Source organism: Anticarsia gemmatalis, chromosome 12, assembly GCF_050436995.1.
Source record: "Anticarsia gemmatalis isolate Benzon Research Colony breed Stoneville strain chromosome 12, ilAntGemm2 primary, whole genome shotgun sequence".
Taxonomy (NCBI): domain Eukaryota; kingdom Metazoa; phylum Arthropoda; class Insecta; order Lepidoptera; family Erebidae; genus Anticarsia; species Anticarsia gemmatalis.
This window is the reverse complement of record NC_134756.1, coordinates 11,360,718-11,377,009: the sequence shown is the minus strand read 5'-3', so window position 1 is coordinate 11,377,009 and position 16,292 is coordinate 11,360,718. Positions and strand designations below refer to the sequence as shown.

The window sequence follows — 16,292 nt, the reverse complement described above, 5'->3', positions numbered from 1 at the left end:
TTCAAGCTAGATGATATTGCATAAAGTATTTAACATGGGCAAAAAAATGTCGAAAATAACATGTTTTTTTCAAAGGTAAAATAAAATAAAAAAAGAAAATACAGAAATGTTAAAAATAACAAAATAAATAAACCAGTACCCTGGCAGGAACCGAACAACTGAAATGTGGACCAAAAACCCTACAGAACTTAATTAAAAAATACCTGAAGAGTTTTCAGGTCGGTATGGCCAACAAACTCCTGAAACATAATATTGAAAGTGCTTGAAACATCGGTCTGAAAGTGCTACAAATCCGTAACATTCCGGTTAAGCCTTTTGTAAACAATTGGACGGAAAACTTAAAACATTTGGGTTACCCTTAAATGTGTGATTACATAAACATGGACCGTGGAACTTGTTTTATACACGTGTACATGCATCCATATAAAATAGGCATTTTAATTATCGTACAGTTAGAGTTGATAAACTGGTCATGGGGTTATCACGTATCTCAGTTGACAACTGTTTGAAAGCCACTATTCTATACATTGTTTTTTTACTTAGGTAATAAACGTACATAAAAAGTATCAAAGCATTGAATAGTATATTTTAATCGATGTAAATGAAATTAATTTAATTATTCTTAATCTCATTAAATTCCAACGCACCTATAAGTAGTTATGCAATTAGTTAAATATGTAAGTTAAAAATACCTATGTGCAAATTATTGTAATAACTGTTGGTGAATCTAAATAAACAAAAAAAAATACCAACTATCTACTCTTTAGATATTGTGTTTAATATGTAACTGTCTCCGGTATCATAGTTCTGTATTTTTCATAAAAAATAGGGAAATAAATCATGTCAGAAATCACTACGACTTTTTTTGTTCTGTATCAATATCTTTTCATGTAAAAATAGTGTCAGTCAGTCGCAATATATGCATATCCGTTGTTAAAAATGCCGACTTTGAGCTGTAAAAAAGCTACATCAAAAACAGAATTGTCTTTCATATCCGGCGACAAAAATGTGTACTGAAAACGAAACAAAAATACTTACACAATGACAATTCATCACAGTTCGCTACTAGACACTTAAAAAAAAAAGCAAGTATGTTAATACAGTTTCCAAAGTAAATAAAAAAAGTACCAGAATGGACCATTTTACTGAACAAAGCCACAAGTGGTCCATTTTATGTTGGCCTATAAAACTTGCAGAATCAACGAGAGTAATCGTTACACCCCTAAATGCACCCAAGGCGACGAGTTGAAACAAAAAACTCCTCCCTTATCCTTTAAGGGATCTTGATAAAAAACAAACGCCAAGGTCCCACTTGATAGAAGAGATTTATTACTGAAAATCTCTAGAGACGAACAGATATATTCTTTTGAGCATACCAATTTAAGTTTCGCGGTTACACCGTTACGTTTTATTGGCAGGTATTTAGATAAAAAGGGGTTGAATTGGGAAACTGAATTGTTAGAAACAATTTCTAATAGTTTGCGCTCCATAATATTTTGAAATTTTATACACAAATCAACGATACATTTAACTTTAAAAGGTACATTTATTATGAAATATTTAAGTACATCTTCATATCGATTATAAACTAATTAGGTATTAATTTAATGTATTTATTATCACTACAATCTTTTGAGTAAATAAACTAAGAAAACAGCTTATTTTCAAAACTACGCCGTATTAAATTTGTATTGTTTCTTAAAGTTCTATCAGTTGGCAAGTGGAGTAAGGTAGATAAACCTTTTTGCATGACTTGGCAAACAGTGTAATAGCATGCATCGGTTGTTCTTGCCAACGACGACAGGTGAAGCAAGAAAAGCATAAACGAGTACGATTACGAACTTTTGTGTCAAACGTTGCATATTATGTTAATAATTAGTTCAATTTGTTGTTTGACTGCCGTTGTGGCGCATTGGTAGTGTATCCGACTGCTGCGTAGATGTCTCAAATGTGAATCCCAGTTTGAGCAAAAAATTTACTTATTCCTATTAGATTGTCTGATCTATTTTAAAAAAGAATGATGTACCTACTATTCGTTGTTGTCATCTGTTTAAAATGTTTATGTTGTTAATAATTTCAGAATGACACGTAGTTTACTTTCAGTAGACGTTTTAAAATCCATAATCGAGTTGTGCATATGCAATGGGCAAACTGACTATTTATGACGTGACTAGACCTAGCCTAACTCCCATTACTGGAAGACACATGCCCAGCAGTGGGATAGTAAAGTACTTACTTTACATTACGGTGTAAATTCATCCAAAAAATATAAAATAAAGAGTTCGCTCGAACTTCCGTTTGTACAACGAACGTTGACGTCTACTTTGAAATTCAAATTTGAAACGCATGTTTCATAAAGCGTGCTTATCTGTATTCCCTTTACATAACTCTTTGGTGTCCAAATAGATTCAGGGCTTTTTACTTTATTATTTCAGTGCAATACGATTAAAGTAATTAAGTGACGCGTTGTTAGAATATTTAATTAATTTTAGTAGTTTATCTGAGACTTAAATAATTATACATTTATTTTCGTGTAAAAATTATAAAAAAGACTATATTTAAAATATATTTTTAAAATGAGAATAATATAGATACACTAGGTAATAATTTATAAGACAGGTATGAGTGTCGGTAGCTTAAAAAGAGAAAAGAAAAAATACTACGCATTTCATACATCTATCACGTTTCAGCAGAACCGGGAGACATTTATTAGTTTCGTAATACAATTTAATGTTATTTAGTAACTTTATCTTTACTTGTTTATGAGAATATTGTCATAACATAAAATAGATAGATTTAGTTTCAAAACAACTATCAGTAAAGTCCACAAATAATTGTCTCCTGCAGCGAAACTGAAATCTTGAAAACTTTCTTCCCACATTTTTTTCTTCGAGAAAAAAATATCCAGAATCGGCAAGCTCAAACGTTTTCTATTACAAATTAAACGATACGCACAGTAGGGGAGCCTACTTTATGGGGTAGTGTATTCGATCCCCGTGCGGGACACAATTTATTACTTACCTTACTGAGGGGCTTTGTTAAGCATCATTTAATTTTATTTATCTGATAATATTATAAAAGAGAAGTAAAGTTTGTTTGTTTGGACTTGCCTACCTTTGGCACTAATGATAGCAGCTAAATAAATTTCATATAACTCACTAGATCACTTTGAAGAAAAGAACTTAATCTTAGACATATCTGCCAAAAAAATGCAAGAATCAAGTTATTTATAACTAACAAAAAAAAATTACATTCAAAAGTAGTTTTGTTTGCTATTTCCACGAGTAGTTTCTGAACCATTAGCAACAACAAAGTAATCTACTTTAAACAAAATATAATTTATCCGCAAGATATACATAACATAGCACTGGCTGCATGAACACTTGAAACCGAGGCAGCAAATCTATAGAAATTATGAATTCTATTGGCAGAATAAATATAGTAAAAATTTTACTATTACAATTTGAGCCTCCCTCAGTTTCCTCACACATCTAAGATTTGTAAAGCAGCGTATAGTTTCTCTAGTCTTAGAGCTCTGAGATAGTTATTAGTTCAGCTGGAATGTTTTCATAAGCTTTCTTTACATAACTCGTCTTTATTGGAAGTTGAAGGATGTTTATTTTAGTTTACTAAGTAAAATTAGTTTACATTAGATCTAAGTTTGAGTACTAGTTGTCGTAAATCTAAGAATAATATAATTTTGAAAGGAAGCAGACTTCAAAATGTTAAAACATATTACGTTAATATGTGTCACTTTGGTTTAGTAAGTATTATATATCTATACGGAACAAATACATATTTATGTAATCCGATGTATTTGTGTCTGTATTATGAATTGTTTCATAAAATGTAATAAAATTGTTACGCGAAAAACTGCTTGTATCTACTTAAAAAAATACATACTATTGCGACTCCTACTATGTATGTGCAATACAGCAATCGTATACGTAAAGATGTATAATAAGCTTTTATTATTTTTTCATAAAATTAACATCTTTGATAGGGGGTGAACCTGTTTCTAATCATAGGTAAGATATAAATCGATATTACTTTGCTGACGGCCACTTTGCCAATCAAACACACGTAACTCAGAGACTAATACAATATTAACATTAGTATTATATTCTAAAATACACAATGATTACTACAACACCAAAACACCAATATATTTTCAATTAAATTCACATTGAATGGCTTTCATAAAATCGGTTTATTTGTCCACTAATAAACTAAAACCAACAAAGCTATTAATTGAAAATAAACGAGACTAAATCAATTGCACGTATCATTGACCCCGCTTTATTTGAACCGATGGTTAAATGGTGGATTGTTATAGGTAGATGGAAATGCTAAATGAGTAACGCTTTGAAGGATTTTATTGTATAGCAACCAATTTATGCGTAAGAGTGCCTGCGGGTCTAAAAGCAGTATGTTTGATTGTTGAGTCAAACAACTTTACTGAATAGTGGATCTAATTAATTGGTTAATTTTAAGGGGACTACTGAGACTATATCTCGCAATTGGGATACTCTTCAGACTTATAAGCCTGGAAGCCTTGTAACGTTAAAAACAAAGAAAAGTTCCCATGCTCCAACCGATAAAAATATCATTTGCCAGTAAGGTTGCACCGATTGCATTTCTCGTTCATCTCAAAATATGACACAAAAAAATAAATTTTTGGTGTGGATACTACCTCCTTTTTTAAGAATCATAGCAATAAATCTGCTATAACCTTACCAACCACAACTTTGACTTTCCGCTTTACATGCACCTTCATTATCAAACCAAAAGCTTATAATTCCAAATTCTCCGAGATCAAAGTATCTAATTATGAGAATCCCATACAATTTACCGCAGTCGCCTGCTGCAATCAAGCACGTGCGGCGGTCATTTTAAACCATAAAATCGGCATATTTGCGTGCACCGGACCCGCGTTTCATTGAACATTTAATCACCTAATACCACGTTCGCGCGAAGCTTCTATTATGAAAATAGCCCGCGTGACGGCCTTTACGCTTCCACTATGAATAAACCTTTGGATCTTTCAAAATCAATTCAGTTTATAGTTTGGGAGGCAGGTATTATGGACTATGTTGCGTATAGTTTCAAGTATAGATAACATTTTATAAGCATGGAATGTTTTGTTGGTAAAATCAATTACTGCGCATGGACTACAGTTTCATTACACGTGCTTACAGTTTTATTACACACTTGATATTAATGTAGCCTCATAAGTTAGTCATACTAACAGTTTTAATAATTGTAGATACATTCAGATACATAAGGGTACATTCAAAGTCCACTGTACATTTTTCATAGCTTTCTTATAAAAACCACGCATATTATAGAATGTATCGACTACTTACTACAATCATCCCATACATCTGGTTTGGGCGTAAACGACCAAATATTCAACGACGCTTTAATGTCTAGCGACGTCATTACACTATGTCATTATGTAATTCAACACTGTGACTTCTTGATGCTACAATCAACCGTGAATATTCTCATAGCATGAATACTGATACAAGATTCGGAGCCAAAAAAATAAGGGATTTCGAAGTCAATTCGTCAAAGCTAAACAATTCATATTTCCATTGACATATTTCTCCGGACCCTTTTCTTTTTCTTCAAAACAATCGAAGACAGCTGACCTCAAAACGCAAGGGAGAACCTAGAACCTAACTTGATTACCTAAAAGTGATATATTACTTTTGTACGTGATACAACGAAATCCAGGATAATATTGGATGAAATTTTTCCCTAACATTTGAATTCAGTAACGAAATCGGTGTAAATTATCAAGTTATTAGAATTATATCAGTTGCCGTATAAAGGGATTATTAAATGTCTTTTGGGCCGTTTGTGTAATAGAAAAACAATATACTGATTATAGTATTGATGGTTTGTTTTGCTTTGTGACCGAATTTAAAAAGAGGTTTTCAATTCGTTTGTATTTCCTCTTCATGCTTCTTACTTCATAACTTTTTAGTGGGTGGAAATTGGTGCTTTCCACGTGGTCTAATTGAACTTTGATCCAGATTGGACTTGCAATTTTAATTAGTTAGAAATGCGTCACGTTGTATACACTGGTGAAATAGTCATGTGGTGCTGATAAACAGACTTTTTGCTTTGAAATCGGTTTATTTCGAAATAATTGTCCGTAGTTGGCTTTTGCTCTTGCATAAATGTGTCCGGATTACAGTTTAAGTACGCGTATACAGTCATTAAGAGAACAAAATTAGACTAAACTAAGCTACTTTGTTTTTTATACAAAAAGCAAAAATCTAGTTAAGCATTTGGTAAAAAAAATCTGAAACGTGCACTTTTAGTATGCAGATTGTCTTACATTGTTTAGATTTTTAAATTAGTTGATTCTTTAATTAAGATTTCGTTTAACCTTTTTGTTGTTTTTTTTTATTTTTATAATCATCTTATTCGTTTTACATATTACCACATTTTTTTTTTCATTTGCTTGACAATTAGGAACCTATTTGCAATTGTTTCACTATTGGGTACTATGATTAGGTAAAAATCTTAGGCCCGGTTTCTGAGTACATTTAACGGTAGTGTATCTATTCAATAGTTGTTTTTTATATGAGTTTAAACGCTATTGAATAGATAAACTACCGCTAAATGTACCTCAGAAACCGGATTTTAGGCTTACAAAAGTACAGAGATTTTTCTTTCAACTACTTGTAAAATTCGTAAAACGGCCTTCACGAATAAAACAAATCAAATTCACGAAATTACATTAACCATTTAACAAATTCGAGCCGAATCCGGCGTATCGCGCATTAATAATTTGAAACTCATTTGGATTATGCGTTCGTGAATTAAATTACATTTTGAGAGTACTAAGCTTCAGTGGGATTACCGTGCACTTGTATTTGAATATCTTCACACCGTTCGTTTGGACAGTAACTGAGAGTAGATTGGAAAGTATCTCTGTATTTTGTGGGGGAAAAGAAATGAGAGGTTAGTGTTAGTCTTTTCGGTTAGAATTAGAATATGTATAAGATTTTTAGTAAATGGTAAGAGTTGTGTTCCTTTTATATAAAATCTGAATTATCAAAATTCTACTAAGAATCAAATTGATTATTATATTTTCATTCAGTAATTAATTTGTTTTTAGTTCTTCAACCCTACTCGTGTTAAAATAAAAGACTTCTATCACAAATAAGTTGTGACATAATAAAGTTCGAAACAGACTATGTATTAGTTATTGGGGCCGTTGACATAAAATATAATTATTTTGAAATACTATAATTATTTTCTCAAACTACGAAGCACAATATAAATACTTAATCATACTTGTAATACCTTTTAATTTGACATCTTTTTTTTCCTTAATACTCTACTGTTACCTTCGCCAATAGTCTACGTCATATCCATACAAGCTAGTTAGTTGTCCATATAATGTATTATAATTAGATAATAGAGAAGAGTCTATACACGGATGCGGTTAACGGTATGCGGAATTAATTAAAGCGGTTATAGCGGTTAAGGGTTAACGCGGTTTAGTATGTAATAACCGTGTCTTGTGATATTTTCTGTTAACGTTTTAGTTGAAAGTGATCTCTGGGGTTTAGTTAGTTATGTTTAAGAGTTTTGGCTTGTGAATTATTGTAATGGTTGTAGTGTAAACATTGATATTTATTGTAGGCTAAATTTTATATTTGATTTATTGTTTTTTAAATGTAAGATAACATGTTCGCAAATAATCTGAGGTGAAAAACTTCTTATTATTATTTTATAAAATAATATTCTGAAACTATAGCGTGGTTGTATTTTCTCATATTATTATAATAACATTTGATGTTATATCTTGATTTATTACAAAAAGCTTAATGCTATTTTTTCTATATTGTTTCTGGTAGGTACCAATAAAATATCTAGAAAGATTATTAAATATATTTTACGTATGATAACGTATTTTATAACATTAAAACATCGGGAAATCATAACCAAAACCTGACCCAAATATAAAACAGTCCCGTCTATTTATAAACAAAACACAAATTAAACCTAATCTCAACAAACACGTTGTTCTAACGTAATCACTCTCGCTTGTTACAGATAACAATGGAGAGACGAATCGCCGGCGTAATCTACATATTGATCACTTTCGCTCTTGTTAATGAAATGTCAATAAACGTGTACGCGAGGGACAACAACAAGAGGCGGACCAAAGAGAAAATAGGAGGCTTCCAAAAGAATATTTGCGATATCTCCGACAGAGACTCAAAAGTTCACTGCTACTGCGAAAATACTAGAGAACCTAGGAATGCGACCAAAGCGGAATGTTGGGTGTTCAGCGGCGGAATACCGCGCGACGACCTCATCTGGCAGAGTTTTGCGTCCCAACCAACTTTGCAAACTTTGTCTTTTAACGTCCGAGTCGATGGCGCTTTGGGCTACATACCTACCAAGGCACTATTATATTTACAACGGCTCAGGTCAATCAATATAAAGTACGGGAACATAGTTGAGGTCTCTTCTTTCGCCTTTGCCAATTTAACCAACCTCAAAGAGGCCAGTCTCTCCCAGAATCAAATAGAAAACTTAATGCAGTACTCCTTTGCTCACTTACCGAATATAACAACGATTAACTTGGAAGAGAACATGATCATAGACATTGACGCAGAAGCCTTTTTTGATCTGCCAAAGCTGCAAAAACTTGTGTTCACAAAGAATAATATTACAACTATAAGAAACGGAACTTTTCAACACACGTTCAATTTACTTGAACTGGATTTGAATAAGAACAACATCTATTATTTGAATCGAAGGACATTTGACGGCTTGGCGAATCTAAGGAGATTGGATCTAAGAAAGAATCGAATACAAAATTTGACGGAATTCACGTTCGCCGAACTGTGGAATCTACAAGAATTACTGTTGGGCAAAAATGATCTGAGGTATATATCGGAGAGAGCGTTCGACGGCCTGTCTCAACTGCGAAAGTTGTCCCTTGATGATAATAAACTGGCCTCACTCCCGTCGGGACTGTTCGAGGGCGTGAGAGGGCTGAGCTCCGTGGACTTGCGCTCCAACGAGTTACACGCATTAACTTTCGACAACATCAAGCCTATATTGGACAACTTGAAACCTCAAAACAGTAATCTGCTACTCGAAGGTAATAATGAATACATAATACTTCCTCATGTCGAGTTTCATGAACTTAAAACATTCGATGAATATTAAACGTGTAGAAACTGAGACGTTATTATTAACTTTAACACACTTGGAAAGTTTGTTCTTTTATGATACCTAAGGGTGTTCTTAGTTGAGATGGAACGGGGGCAGATAGAAGTGGAAAGTGTTGTATAATCCCTTTTATTTCTAAATTAATTGTAAATTAGTTAAAACTTGTCGAGTCTCGTCCGCCGCGTAGTTGGAAAGTTTATGTCATAGACCGAAATAGTTGCTCTTTTTAATAAATTAACGGATTGTTTTATTCTTTTACAGAGAACAACTTCGTGTGTGACTGTAGACTGAAATGGATGCAAGCTCTGCGAAATGAGACTAAGAGCCAGAACACAAAGGACTCTTTAGACCTCGTGACGTGTAAAATGGATCCGCCGATTGTAAGCTCGGCGTACAACAAGATGCCAGACGCTATAGATGACAACAAACTGGATTATAACCAAGACATACTTCACGCCGGCCTCACTATTGAAACGCTGAACGACAAAATGAATATCACAGTCAAGAATACGTTACCAGGGGATCTGACTAAAGACGACGGTAATGAAATAGCCAAAAAGGGTGTTAAGAGAAATGTGTTGAAAATCCCTCCTGATACCCTTCCTTGCCCCAGAGAGGTTATAAAAACGACAGAGATGCCATCTTACATTGTAGATCCTGTGATACCAATACAGAATGAGATGAAGACGTATAGATTCCACGAAATGAATTCTGGTAACATTCAATTAAGGTCTAGTTTCTTAGTGTTATGGTGTGTTTGTTTTAGATTTTTCTTTACTTAGGTAAGTGACGTATCTAGTCGTTAAACTAAGTGTGATACAGACTATTAAGCGGGCGATTGATGGCTGCGCGCGGGTATAATGACTAACACTTTGCTAAGTCTTGTATGAGATAAACAAGGGATATTAACGAGTGTATGGAGTAGAATCGTGATCTATTGACATAAGAAACCGAATGTTCAGAGATAAAATCTTGTAATGAAAGCGAAGTTTGAATAACAGGGTCTGTTTTTACTCCGAATTATGTAGATCAATTTTGAATTTAGTGAGTACGTAGAATGCATGATTTGAAAGTCTTATCTCGATATCAATAGTTAAATAAAATACAGCAAATATAAAGATCTATAATGTATTTATAAATAACAGACACACTAATCTTTAGAAGTGCATATAAAGTAAGAACAGAAACAGTTTTAGGACAAACTGAAAATTTCCTTCTTTTTAAAGTCGGTAAAAAATAAAATTACTTAAAATATTCATAGGTTAGTATTGTAACTGAAATGTATTATTATTTACTGCTCTATAATAGCCGAACCAGCTGTAATGCAATTATAATCAAAAAGCAATGAAATGTTTATTTGCCTAATTTCCCTTTATTACCAAAAAAATATCAAAAATATCAAACCTCATAATATCTGTTAGCAGCCATCGAGAGCCATTTACACTTTTAAAAAAATAGGCCACGTTTTCATTGCGGGTGTTTAATTTTAAAAGCACACAAGTATTTATGCAAACAATAAAGTTACCCACAGTATGAATGTTGTAAAATAAATATAGAAGTAAGTAGTTATAATGTATAAAGCTCTGTTTTACGCACTCGATTCTCACTCATAAGACATTGTGTTTGTGGTAGGGGTGTGAGCATTTTTACTCTAGTGAAGTCGAACGTATGATTTTTCGTATCTAAAATGATTTGTGTATGTTGTGTTGATATAAATCAGTGTATAATTTAAAAATATTGTTTGTGATTAAGTATAAATTTGGTTCATTTTAATGGATTGTCTACACTCTAAAATATAAACGTGAAAATTTTAGTTTGATAACGATACCTATAGTCCGATTAACTTAGTAGAGAGCTTTGTAAGCCAGGTTCGGGGCTGGCGGAGATGTAGAAAATTTTGAAGTTAGAGCATCAGTGATTCACAGTCTTTTGCAGCTAACGGTGGTCTACCTAATACAATTTTATTTATGAACTGCATATAACTACTTAGTATAATCTTGCATGACAAAGTCCTCCAATAAGTTGTTCGACTATAGCCAACAACAGTAAATCTGTATCTGTGTATAAGCGTATACCTTCTGTACAATTTAAAATTGTACAGAAGGTATACGCTTCATTACCTAAAATTGTAACATAACTTTAAATGTATATAAAAAATGTATATTTTAATTCTATTCAACAACAATACAAAATCACAATTAGCAGTACAGCGTTGAAACAATTGTTCGCCTTAGCCTCCAAAGAACCGCAGTCGAATTCTAGTCATTATTACATAACGTAGTCTGTTGTAATCTAATTCCGACTAATGTTTAGCCTAACGATATTATGAACTAGAGTCTGCAGAGCTAATGAATTTAACGAATTGTTAGTGAATATCGCTACTTGTTGTTTTGTATTACTTTGAAATGTTTTATATTGGGTTCTTGAGTTAAAAAGCTGTGTACAATCACGTCTTATAATATTATACACACACATTAATTATGCAAGTAAAATTTCTGTTATTTTTAATTTTGTAATTGATAGCAAAGTACATTTTACATTCACATAAAAGGTCAAAGCAATGATTTTGTTTGAAAACTTGGAGTGTCTTTTAGCTCGGAAAAGCTAAACTACGAAAGGGCAAAAAGCATGTTTAAAAAAGTACTTTTGTAATCGGATGAATTCATAGATTCTCAAGGCGAACACATACTTCTCCGAGGCGAAAGCACCAAATGAAGAATAATATTAAAAGATAATTATATTTAAAGGGTACTAATAAAGTCATTGACAGTTCAAAAATCATTCAACAGTACCAGCAATGAACTTATCCATGTTCACTCATCTCCTTATTCAAACGATCTAACTCAAGAGCCGGTCTATCGCAACACCGATCAGAATCACCCACAGTCCATCAACCATTTCCTCCAACACGGAACAGTTGCAAACTCTAACAATTGTATTTGCGCTCCCCTATATCGTGCTAATAAATTACATTCGCTTTAAACTTGCAGCCCTGTGTCTTAGGGGATGCAATTTCATTGATATTCACTACTAAATGTTGAGAAGCACGTTTGTATTAGTTCATAAATTTTATCCACCCTTGTATGCTTCTTTTAAAGTTTACTAAGTGTAATTGCTTCAAGTAGGCAGTGAGTTTGTTTGTGGAAGCAAACCTAGGTCGAAGAAATTGTGAAATGAAATAATTTTCTACACTTATTCTATGAAGTCATAATTTGTCTTTAGGTTTGAATTCTTGGTAAACCGATAACGACGGCCACGTAAGTAGCAAAAAGGGCAATGAAATGTATTGAGAAAGAAAAATAAAAGGTAGTGATGAAGATAAAACTGCATTTCAAAAGAAATTGATTAAATATTTTAAAACATAGTATTTTTAAAGTTAACAATATTTTGCATTCCAAACCTCTCCCTTTCTCATAAATTATTGAAACATTTTATGTTTATTAAAGTACTTTGAACAATTCTAATTATTTTAAGTATAAGCTCAGATAAAGATAGCTGGTAATCTTAACTCCCCTTTGGATACAAATAAAGTTACCTCATGGTATCCCAAGGGGGTTGTTAACCATGATTAAGGAATTACATGGGGGAGACGCAACCCTAATAATGTCTTAAAGCAATTAAAAGTTCTTACACGGTGCAGGTTATGGCAATACGTGTATGATAATTCGGAAGTATTCGGTTATCTTCGGAAATAGAGTTCGTGAATTATCGTTTTATATTTGTTGAATACAAAGTAGCAAGTGTTTTGTAGAGGAAACCGAATTGAACAAAGATCAAGTTAATGTTAAAAATAAAACGAAAATTCGAATTTGAGTTAGGCTTTTGGATTATTATTTCGAGGCACTCATAGTAGTAGTGACCGCAGTGGTATTTGAACTGAGCGTCTTCGTGCTTTAATAGTTGCGTAAAAATTCGGTTCCGGTTGTTGTCAATTTCGAAAACAGATGTTGAGCCATTTCAAAGCCCTTCAAACGGCTTGGCGAGCAACCTTGATAATAGGTTAAACACTAATCATATGATTAAATTATATAAAGAAAAAGTTATTCCTATAGAATAAGTACAACATATTCTAGACCAGTAATAAAACAACAAGAATACCAATGATGAATGTATACAAATAGGACAGGATGAAATGGACAAAACATTTTTCGCAACCGTCACATATTCGTCCGAGTCTTGTAATAACACCATAGATGAATTTATTCACATGGAACAACATGTCCGAGATAATGAAACAGTTTTTCCTCAGGCACGTTTTCTAGATCTCATTAGTAACAAATATCCTTACATAATACCCAAATAAATGAAATAAGACAGCGAGACATCCCGAACAAAATGGCCGGATAAGATAATGAAGGAAAACATTATAGCTTTATAATCCCATATCTAAATTAAGGTTTTTAAGTTACGGTTATTTTACTATCATGGACTATTGCCGAATATCTTAGGGAAGAAGAAACGAGAGGAACAGAGACAGACATATCTGTAACACCAGTTGTCAAAGAGAGATAGGAATAGCGAATGCAAAAGGCAAATTGGTTTTATGTCCCAAATAAAACAAAGTCCCCTTACTAGTGATTAAATTTTACTACAGGCTTTAGGTTCCTTTATATCGGATTAGTGTTGAGGAAAAAAATAAGTAAATGATAATTACAGAATTAAGTACACTGTTTAGTTTAAAATACTTTTTGTAATGCAATGACGTGAACGAAATGGCTTATATTAGGGAGCGAACAACAAAAACATGTTCCTGCATACAAATGTAAAATCATTTAAATTTGTAAGTGAAATTAGAAAGGCCTGCCCACTTGGTTCATACCCTACTTGAATGTATTTGCTGTAAAATTTTATTTGAAAAAGAAAAACTTGTTTGATTATTTTGGGAGTCGAAAATAGTTTTCAGGTCTTTAGTTCAAGTGCTTATGTATTTTATTGTGAGAAGATTTTATAATACAAGTAGTTTTGAAAACTTTGTATACATAAAGTTCTCTACTCTTTCTTTGTACCTTTCAATAAATTATTGATAATTCTTTATAAAATTGTATACATTATTATCATTATGTAAGAACGGATATTGATCGAATTGTACGTGATAAAAACAAGACTTTGTGTAACTAATCATTTGGATTACGGATTGTGCGATATTTATCGGAAAAGCTGCACGTATAATTAACATTCCTAATAATATTAAGTTATAATTTTGTATGCCTCCAACTATTTATGAAAAAATATGCCATTAGCGCAATTCTCTACAGTCGTTACTATCGACTACCGAGACTTTGACATTTGAAACGTATCGCAAAAATAGTTCTTACGGTGCCCGCTAGCGGCACTGATCAGAGTTTCATACAGAATTTGTCGATAGCTAGCCGGTTGTCGAGTGGTAGAGAATCGCGCTACGTGTTACATAATTTACTATTATTGTAATATTATTTATAAGAATATGCTCACACCACTACCCTTCATATATCATATTCGTTCATCTATTGTGTATAACGTTGTATAAAGTATTTTGACAAGGCATTTTTTGTATGAATAAAAAATAATGGTGTAATTTTTTTTTAAACCAATCTCGTTTTATTTCGGACGACTCGATGGAGCTCCAAAGTGACATGACCCGAATAAAAGTGATATACATTTACATGTAACAATTTTAAAACAATCTAACAAAAAAAAAGAATTGCAATGAATAACTGAGTTTCGACTGAAAAAATATGATAGTATTTTAATAGATTTCTAGAAATATTTTTTTAAAGAATATTTAAACAATTTCGTTATTATTTGAAGGTACTCCAGTATCATATACCTAGTAACGAACATAGTTTCAAATGTTTTGTTTGATACCAGGTTTAATTTAACCTGAGTAATTGCTTAAAAGTGGCTAAATTAGATTTCTGATATATAGTAAGGTTTTGGACAAGGTTGAAGCCCCTATACAGACTCTACAAAAATGGTCTGCCTTTTCGACTTAAGTAAGTATCTTAAAAATAGAGTTCACAATATATTTAGGTAACTACTTCGCGGATCCAGATCCAGCAGGTTGAAGAAAACGCATTTAATTAATTGTAAGTATATCGTAAGTACCCAAAAAAGATACAATACAATCATCCTCTACACACTACTTTCAGGATTAGTCGTTAAATAAAAAGCGAAGCAACTCCTTTTTCTACTCATAAACAATATGCACAAAATTATCGACTTAACATTGAATTGCTGTTTAATTCAACAAGCAATACAAATTCAACCGAATCAGATGATCTTAAAACAAAGCCTCTACAAAATCGAATTCCAAATTGTACTACAAACATATTGTTATGCTAAAAAGTGCTTGAACTAAAGATCTGAACTCAAAGACGGATAGCTAACATCTTGTAAGAGAAGTGTTCTCTCCGCGATAGTTTGCTGGTTGACGATAACTTATACATGGGCTCTTCAACTGAAGTTTGGTTTTGAAGATTGTCGTTGTATAGATACGAAATATGTTTGAGTCTGAAAGGAAATACTGAATTCATTGGTTGTTTTTTGAGCCTATTCTTCGGATAAAATGGTCAAAAGTCTACTTGTTCAATTTATTGACATTTGAACGATGAAACTGGCTTAATATAGTTTTTTTAATCTGTTAAGTCGTTCAACTTGTTAAAACTGTACTGTGGTTGATTGGTAGATAATGTCACCATTAAGTTAACCTGCATATATAACCGCAAGACCGCGTTTATACAGTTAGGTAAGTGCTAGAAGATTTGAAATAAATATATTAAACTCAAGCAATTACGAAGTGTAATTGTTGTTGTATTATAGTGTAGCATGTTGAGATTGGATATAAGATACTCTGCATAGAGCTCTGTAATAAAGTATATCAGTAAACAAACGACATTACTGTCTTAATTATCACAGCTGGCACAAAATATAACACTACTATTATTCCATCTATCCGCATTCACACCCAATCCTGACAATCTAAATTAAAAGCAACCGAACCCTTGAACTTACAAATACCCACAACATTTTATTACACGAACTACCCACACAAACGGATCCACCCATACAATTTCTTCAAAGCGACCGTCAGAACCCCTGTCGCA

At 32.6% G+C, this 16,292-nt stretch overlaps 1 protein-coding gene across 2 annotated transcripts in view; it reads left to right on the top strand.

Annotated features, from left to right (window-relative positions):
* Positions 1 to 14,748, top strand: part of LOC142977076 (connectin-like) — a 299,886-nt gene extending 285,138 nt beyond the window's left edge. Inside the window, exons 4-6 of one of the 2 annotated variants that reach the window (XR_012959687.1) lie at positions 8,080 to 9,139; positions 9,472 to 11,263; positions 11,315 to 14,748. Coding sequence is in view for 1 of the 2 variants with exons in the window: in XM_076120774.1 (XP_075976889.1) it covers positions 8,086 to 9,139; positions 9,472 to 9,992 (1,575 nt within the window). In the remaining variant the exon portion in view is untranslated. Of the gene's footprint in view, positions 1 to 8,079; positions 9,140 to 9,471 lie in introns of both variants that reach the window. The other variant, XM_076120774.1, reaches the window with a different exon arrangement.
* The last annotated feature ends 1,544 nt before the right edge of the window (positions 14,749 to 16,292 follow it).